General features: G+C 39.9%; 3 protein-coding genes across 3 annotated transcripts; 1 reads left to right on the forward strand and 2 right to left on the reverse strand.

Annotated features, from left to right (window-relative positions):
• Positions 1 to 464: 464 nt before the first annotated feature.
• On the reverse strand, positions 465 to 2728 carry V8C40DRAFT_197922 (protoporphyrinogen/coproporphyrinogen oxidase). The gene is made up of 7 exons (XM_083211944.1): positions 2608 to 2728; positions 2457 to 2526; positions 2315 to 2392; positions 1907 to 2257; positions 1432 to 1851; positions 958 to 1371; positions 465 to 897 (listed from the first exon to the last, which is right to left on the reverse strand). The coding sequence occupies exons 1-7, from the start codon at positions 2619 to 2621 to the stop codon at positions 742 to 744; spliced, it is 1503 nt and encodes a 500-aa protein (XP_083066789.1). The 5' UTR covers positions 2622 to 2728; the 3' UTR covers positions 465 to 741.
• A 586-nt stretch (positions 2729 to 3314) lies between these two features.
• On the reverse strand, positions 3315 to 4743 carry V8C40DRAFT_259923 (dTDP-glucose 4,6-dehydratase). Its single transcript, XM_083219075.1, has 3 exons — positions 4502 to 4743; positions 3927 to 4456; positions 3315 to 3866 (listed from the first exon to the last, which is right to left on the reverse strand). The coding sequence occupies exons 1-3, from the start codon at positions 4648 to 4650 to the stop codon at positions 3397 to 3399; spliced, it is 1149 nt and encodes a 382-aa protein (XP_083066790.1). The 5' UTR covers positions 4651 to 4743; the 3' UTR covers positions 3315 to 3396.
• An 869-nt stretch (positions 4744 to 5612) lies between these two features.
• V8C40DRAFT_278978 (class I SAM-dependent methyltransferase) lies at positions 5613 to 6481 on the forward strand (the record flags this gene model as incomplete). Its single annotated transcript, XM_083221146.1, has 3 exons — positions 5613 to 5685; positions 5749 to 5889; positions 5955 to 6481. 3 exons carry the CDS (start codon positions 5613 to 5615, stop codon positions 6479 to 6481), a joined length of 741 nt encoding a protein of 246 aa, XP_083066791.1.
• Between the last annotated feature and the right edge of the window lie 1612 nt (positions 6482 to 8093).

Genomic DNA, 8093 nt, shown 5'->3' on the forward strand with positions numbered 1-8093 from the left:
ATTAACTAAAGAATAAAGTATTTAAATATTTAATTTAAATACTATTATATTAATAATAATTAATTATTTAAGTATTTTAATAAGTAATATAAAGTAAATTTATATATTTAATTAGCTAAGTTAAATTATTACTAAGTAATAATAATTCTATTATAAATTATCTTAGATTTCTAATAATTTATTAATAAATTATTAAATTATTATAATAATCTAGTAATCTATTCTTAATTAATTAGTTAGTCTAATGTTTATTTAAATCTAATTACCCTATAGGTTTATTATTGCAACTATAAGAGCCAGGTTGTAATATATAATTATAAATATATTAGTTTATAATATAAGGTTAATTAGTTAATATTAGCAAAAAGGATAAGAAGTAGCTTTAAGTAAATATAATTATAAAGCAAGTAAAATATAATAAAGATTCAGTTTATATTTAATTTTAATACTTTATTAATAACTAGCTAAAATAACCTATTTTAAAGAGTATAATAAAGCGAACTTATATATTCAGTCGTCTAGTAATTCTCACTTATTATATATTCAGGTACTCGTGAGAATAAAGCTATTCTTACGTCTCGTTAGTATATACCAAGTGAGAATCGACTTTGACCGATCCTAATTGGCTCTTCGTTCCGTACTTTTCCCGAAGTACGTACCGAGTTGGATCAGGTCGTTACACCTGTTGTTGTGACCAAAGAGTTAGGTCGTGACATGTATATATAAAAAGCCCTAAAATTCTTATTTAAGGAAGGAAAGACCGTGAGATAGTTGGCGCTCTTTATTATTCCGAGAATTAACAAGATTCGGATAATGAAGAGTTAACTCAACTCCGCCATAAAGAATATGATCAACAGCCTCAACGCCAAGCATAAAAGAATGGTCTTGGTTGCCAACCTGAAACTCAGTCAGTTATTAATAAATCATATTGCTTAGTGTATTTTAAAGATAACACACCTCGTATTTCCAGCTACCGAACCGACCACGTGAATAGATATCCATAGATAGTAGTTTTGGAAGGAGTTCCTCTAGAATAGGATCTCTGTCCAAGCTAGGGGTTGGATAACCATGCTCAAACACTCGGTGATATGTAGACACAATCTCATCGTGTGGCTCAACCATTTTGGTATTAATCAGACCTTTAATGCAACTCTCCAAGATATTTTCTTTCACTGGCTTCATTGGAGATTCTGATACTTCCAACAACAATGACCAGTAAGGACCTTCTTGAGGCTCACTCGACTTTGGGCTACTACCATTTGCCAGCTTGATAGTAGGCAACTTCACAGAGGCCTGGGGCTGATTGTACGGAGAGTAATTAGAAAAAATTGTAGCTCGGTAGAATGGACAATTACTCTCTGGGAAGTAAAGCTAAGGTATGGTTAGTACAAGCTATTCTGAAACTCCAGAGTGTCAGAATACAACACTTACCCAGCATTTATCACCAATATGGTTAGGGCGTTTGCCTCGGATTCCAATGCCGACGATGTGAGTAGAAGAGTAAACCAATCTTTTGGACAGACTGAGCAATTCCTGATTGCCAATTAATGAGACCAAATGATCCAACGGTATGGTACTGATAAGTTTGCGATACTGGATGGTCTTCCCATCTTGTAAAGTCGCGATTCTATTTGAGGCGTCAATCTTCACCACCTTACTTCCGAATGATTTATTGTTGTTGGGAAGAGTCTCTGCAACAGCAGTCCAAATACCGCCAGTCCCATTTCGTGCCGGGAAGCGAAAAGTCACGTTAGGACCCCAGTTACCAGCAGCCTTGTCCATAATGACATGCTCCATCGCACGGTTTACGTCTGGGACTGCAACTCGTTCTCCCAGCCATTCACATTGCATCTGTAAACGATGAGTTAGAAAAAAATAAACTTACTCCTAAGAGCGGTTCACATACCTCAGTGATAGGATGAGCCCATACCTTGAAAGAGTATGGTCTCATGAAAAGATCTGCGACCCCCCTCCCACACACGCGCAGAATCCACTCATCAAAGCTTTTAGGCGCCGTTTTTGAGACATGCCCGTCTATAGCAGCCTCAATGAGCCCATTCATGCATACAACCTGATCCTCCTTGGGAAGCATAGCAATGTTATTCTGGAAAGGATAGGGAATCCAACGGCCTTTATACCAAATGTATGATACACGCTGATGGTTGTACCAATCATCTTGAAGAGGCAGTGCCTCATCAATGCAGTCATCGAAGTATTTGTAGTGGGAAAAGACGATATGACCCCCAACATCGTAAAGCTATACATTTCATTAGCTTTCCAATTGTTATGGCGGCAAAATTAGGTTTTAGCATACGAATCCTTCAGCAGTTGTATCAGTAGAGGCAAGGCCCCCTGCCTTGAGGCTCGAGTCTACAAGTAACCACGAGACACTCTTCTATGACGAAGTTAAATTCATTCCGATATTGAGGCACTGGACGTGAACCACATAAACTTACGGCATGATTCAGACGCCTGGAGGCACCCAAGCCAGTTGGCCCAGCGCCGATGATAAGAACGTCGACAGCACTTCGTTTGGTCAGCCCAATTCTATTGCTCAAAATTCTGTTTCATTCAACATATTTAAACATCCACTCTAGGAACACGTACATGTCAGTGATCATGATGGATAGAGTAGAAACAAAGAGGTTTTAGGTGGCTGACAGAGTTTACAAGTTCTCCAAAGTCCTGGGTAGTAGGTTTCACAAGTAGATGCTGCGTTTTGCCCAGGAACAGGCACCTTCTTGGGTTTTTAACGCCAACCCTGTGGTAGCATGTGAATTCCCACATAAATACTTATTTCGGCTTTTCACTATTAGACTAAATTAATTATACAGGAGATCTCAACTACTATCCCTGTGTAATAAGCGTTTCCACAAAATCTGTTGTTGCAGCCAGGGTCAGGGCTATAAAACTAACCAGCATTAAATTTTAGCGCTTAAATCTTACACTAGCACTAATGATAAAATCTGTTGTTGCAGCCAGGGTCAGGGCTATAAAACTAACCAGCATTAAATTTTAGCGCTTAAATCTTACACTAGCACTAATGATAAAATAGTTATATAATATATTATATAATTTACTATTAGATTTATTTTATTTTTCAAAAACAAAAATATACGTTTTGTTCCGGCCCGTCCTATTAGAGTGGCGGGGGCATTGTCAACACTCTTGCTTATGAGTTAACCTGCTGAGTATTTGGATATCCTTTCATAGGGTATATAGTTCTGCCCGTTTATGTTTCCTCCCCTCTCTGGAGAAAGCAGCAGAGTTCAACAAGGATCTAATTAGTTATGAATTGGTAAATCCTTTTTTATGCTTGTATACGAGATGCTTCCACTGTCACTAGCTACTGTACCCGAATGCTTGTGCACTTTCAGAAATTCCAGTCTATGTTTCTCAGAGGGACACGGAAGTCGACCTTCGCTGGTAGGTTGTCTTATCGTCTAGATACATCTGGCCCCACCATTGGTCGCCAAACTTCCTATACCAGTCTATCGTGGCTATCAGGCCATCAGAGATTTTAGTTTCTTGCTTCCATCCTAGCGACCGTAATTTTGAACCGTCTACTTCGTATCTCAAGTCATGATATGGGCGATCAGGGATCCATTGTACATGCTCTTTATAAAAGTCATTATGATCCCCATTTATGTGTAGAGCTCGGAAGATTGAAATTGCTAGATCAAGAGTGGTCAGCTCATCCTCTGAGTCAATGTTGTAGGTTTCGCCTAGCTCTCCCCTATGCAGAACGGTATCAAGAGCATTGACAGCATCAGCGACGTAGAGATATCGCCGACAGTGGGTTCCATCACCCATGATAGTAACCTTTTCCCCTGAATTGAGTAGGAGGTTAAATTTAGGAATAGCTTCTTTCGGAAACGGTCAATTGAAATTGTTATGGCTCAGGAACGGGGAGGGGAGAGACCTACTTTCGGGGAACTGCCCCGGCCCATATACATTGTTACATCTCACTACAACTACTGGTACTCCGTAGCTTTTCCAGTATGCATGGACAAACATCTCAGCGGCAGCTTTACTAGCCGCGTACGGATTCGTTGGCCTGAGTCTGTCACTCTCCCTCGCAGCTACACCGTCTTCTGCCTCACCGTACACTTCATCGGTTGATACATGTAGGAATAGACGTATCTTGTGCAAGCGGGCAGCTTCAAGCAGTGTTTGAGTTCCAAGAACGTTGTCTTCAATAAAGGCAGACGGGGAGTTGAAAGATAAGTCGACGCACGATTGAGCCGCTGCATGAATGATTGTGTCGACAGAATGAGTCTTCAGGATGTCAACAAGTGTGTCCAAAGATGTTGTTGATGCTTGGACGAAGGAGAAATTGGAATATGGCCGAAGACAGGACAAGTTCTGAAGTGACGAGCAGTAACTGAGTTTATCAAGAGCGATGATGTTGTAGCTCGGATAATGGATGACCAGGTGGCGCGTCAACCAGCTTGCTCTATTCAAAATTAGTTGTGAGATAACTAGAGGATTAATTTCCTACATGAAACCCGCAGCACCTGTTATTAGGATGCTCTTGCTGGGCGAACTATGGTCGAATTTCGTTGTCCCTACCAAATTCACTGTTGGGTCCACAAAGGAAATCTTCGCAGGCTCTACGACCTCGATGAGAGGTGAGAATAACTGAGCCATTTCACAGAAAAGTGGCCTTCAATGAATTGACAGGAGCAGCTTGGCGCAAGATTGACAGTATAATATACCAAGAGCAATGGAGGGGTACAGAAGATTTTCTGAAAAATTAGCCGGCATATGTGTAATGTATTATGATCCAAGGTACTCTATTTATAGTATTACCCCTGCAAGGTATAAAGACTTCGGTATATATCTACAATAACCCTCTTGTTACGGTCCACTAACCGTTACGCCAAACAGGGCAAAAAATTAGGCTAATATCTCAATTGTAGCGATTATTATAGTGGAACCAGCTATTTATAAGGGATCTAGCTGTTACGGTGGACCAGGTCGTAACACAAGGGGTAACTATCCCGAGCTTCCGGCAAGCTGTATAGTTTCATAATAATTACGTGGGGCTAGCTAATGGCGCAAGCCAGACTCCGCACGGCGGCGCGCTTCGCAAGTCTGGATAGGAACCACCCCGTCAGCAGACGCATCGACAGGCGGCTCCCAGCCAGGATCCCACCGACTAGACCTCTACGCACGGCGGCCCCAGCGGGCCGGACCGACCGACCTTCCCTCTTTGCCAAAAACAACGGCGCCGTCCGGGTGGGCCCAGACTTCAGATGCCTCCCTAAGGCAGAGGCAGCACTAAAGCACCTGGATCTGCAAGACGACCTCCCCAGGTCAACCCTCTTAGACTATGATGTGTCTTAGTTTACAACGCCTAAAGAATCATGTAGCTAGGGCTGGAAGCGTAATATGCGGTGAAGTCTTATATGCAGACGATTAATACAAGGCAACAAAATGCTTACTTTCTTGGATTTATACAATGATTATACTTCTATACCTCATAGATTATTACTACGTTTTAAGCTTTCGATAATCTCTCAGTTTTCACTCGCGATATCCAAGGAGCTTTGTCTTTCAATTTACAATGCTGCTAGTTTCCCTTAGCTGGACCATACTTGCTCTTCAACATGGTGGAAAATATCTACGACTCTTCCTGGACTTTCTTTGAAAATTACACCAAGCTGGACCGGTCAACTAAAGGTTTGGACGCTGCGTTCGAATGGCATCTGATGGAGCTGCTCCTGCCACTCCCCATGAAGTAAGGCCTTGACGTACTTGATCTCGGCTGTGGGCTCGGCTTCTTCTGTCGCTGGGCACGAGACAATGGCGCGGCTTCAGTCCTCGGCGTCGACCGCTCCAAAAATATGCTGAAAGCCGCACGTCGGATGACCGGATCACACAATGGTACTATAAAGGCAAGCTTGAACAGAGCACTGACGCCAAGCGGTAGTATTCTTTTATGGATCTAGAGAGACTCTGTGTACCAGAGCAGGCATATGATCTCGTATTCAGCGCACTCGCGCTGCACTACGTGGCAAACCTGGATGTACTGCTAAGCCAGGTGTGGAAGTCGCTACGACCAGGCGGGCGATTCGTCTTCTCATGCGAGCATCCCATCGCGACAGCTCAGACCATTACCTTAACTCGAACAGCCAGCAACACCCCTTGGAGAGGTTTCATGGTGGACGAGGAAACGAAGCGGAAGTTTTGGCCCTTGAATGACTACGGCCTCGAGGGTCTGCGTGTCTCAAACTGGTTGGTAGACGGGGTGCAGAAGTACCACAGGACAATGGCGTCGTACATCACGGCACTATTGAGGGCGGGCTTCCGGCTGACAGATTTTGCAGAATGGGGACCGTCGGGCGCGCAAATGAAGGAGAGGCCAGACTTTGAGACGGCCATAGTTCGTCCGAAGTTCCTGGTCATCGGAGTCCAAAAGTCGAATTCGGCCAACTACGATGGGGGACCAGAAATTCCTGAAACACCAAAAGACTAAAGGCTCAAACATACGTGGATCTCCTAGTTTTTAGACCATTTTCTCCAGATCTTTTTCTCATTTACTAATACTCTCGTATTATTTCCGCGTATGGTGAAATCTTGACTCGTACTGTCGTTTGATACTGCCCCTTAATACATGTCCTTGCAAGCTTCCGTCCTACACCTACAGGTACCCTACCTTTTGGGTACCCTTCCACCAAAAACCTCACTTAGTTTAACTAGCTATCAGACATAATACCCCCTCCCGCCTATCTGGGCTTCACTGAGGACTATCATCATGCTTGCTAGACTCTTAGAAACCTAGTTGTAATTGTTCTTGTGTTACGATCTGGTCCTCCGTAACAGCTAGATCCCTTATAAATAACTGGTTCCGTTATAATAGTTGCTACAATTGCGATTATTGGCCTAATCTTTTGCCCTGTTTGACACTACTGTATAACGGATTGTAATATTTTGCTTTAACAATTAGTAAAAGTAAATTAATAAAGTTAAAGATAAAGGAGGAGTTGTTACAATCTGGTCTGCTGTAACAGCTAGATCTGTAATAAACTGGGTCCTATAGGTTATTATAGGTTAGCTGTTTCCAAGGGACAAACTTTAGAGTGGTTCTATGGTTTATGTTGGCGGAGCAGTCAGGTCGGTAGACGGGCAATCTTGTCACACTAGATGCAGAGTGAAGTGTCGGAGTGTTCAATCTGAATGCTATTGTGTCAATAACAACTGGCTATTTAAGTATCCTAATAAGTGGTATAAAGTGAACTTATATATCTAGTTGACTTGGACTGGATTGATGTATGGAATATTAATCCTTCCTTGGATCAATAAACGATTTATCGATCTGCTGTTGGATTGAGAAGTTGTGTCTTGATCCTTCCCTAATTGGTTGAAGGATTAAAGTTAATCTGGTCCGGGCTAACCTGTTGGCTTATTGTTGCGACCTTAAGAGCTGGGTCGTAATAAGATCCTTTATAAATAGCTAGTTCTATTACAATAATTACTATAATTGCGATTATTGGCTTAATCTTTTGCTATATTAGCGCTATAGTATAATAGAACGTAATAATTATATTTATTATAAAAGCTAATTCCCTTTTCCATAGTATTATAAACTTTTTTTATTTTAGTAGCTTAGTTTCTCTAACTCTATTATTTTATTTATTATATTATATTATTTTATTATTATAATCTAATGTCTTATATTACCCTAAGGAAGTATATACCTTAGAAAAAGTTATAGATTAAATATTAATTAAATTATATATTATTAAAAGCTAACTTAAATATTAAATTACTTTTATAATAAATTAACTTTAAATAATAATTAACTTAAGTTATTTATAATAATATAATTAAATATATGAAATTTAATTATTATACTTATTATAATTTAATACTTATAGTTACAATTAGGAAACTTATATACTAAGTATAACTAAATTAATATTAATTTTTTTAGCTAATTAAAGAAGGATTAAGAAATATTCCTTTTATTTAATACAGGATTAATAAAATAAATATTAATTTATAAATAAATTAATAAAATATTTATTAATTTAGTTTAATATAGCTAAATATATAAATTTTATTTTTTATATTTATATAAAATAATT

Source organism: Trichoderma camerunense, assembly GCF_050948025.1.
Source record: "Trichoderma camerunense strain CBS 138272 chromosome Unknown V8C40scaffold_65, whole genome shotgun sequence".
Lineage (NCBI taxonomy): Eukaryota > Fungi > Ascomycota > Sordariomycetes > Hypocreales > Hypocreaceae > Trichoderma > Trichoderma camerunense.

Excerpts from the sequence above, each read along its gene's own strand:
- V8C40DRAFT_259923 (XM_083219075.1), bottom strand. The coding sequence starts at position 4,650 with ATGGCTCAGTTATTCTCACCTCTCATCGAGGTCGTAGAGCCTGCGAAG. Across the intron at positions 4,457-4,501 it reads ACAGGTGCTGCGGGTTTCAT|AGCAAGCTGGTTGACGCGCC; the intron begins GTAGGAAATTAA and ends AATTTTGAATAG. Across the intron at positions 3,867-3,926 it reads GCCGGGGCAGTTCCCCGAAA|AAGCTATTCCTAAATTTAAC; the intron begins GTAGGTCTCTCC and ends CGTTTCCGAAAG.
- V8C40DRAFT_197922 (XM_083211944.1), bottom strand. Across the intron at positions 2,393-2,456 it reads CCAGGCGTCTGAATCATGCC|AGTGTCTCGTGGTTACTTGT; the intron begins GTAAGTTTATGT and ends TCGTCATAGAAG. Across the intron at positions 898-957 it reads TCGGTAGCTGGAAATACGAG|GTTGGCAACCAAGACCATTC; the intron begins GTGTGTTATCTT and ends ACTGAGTTTCAG.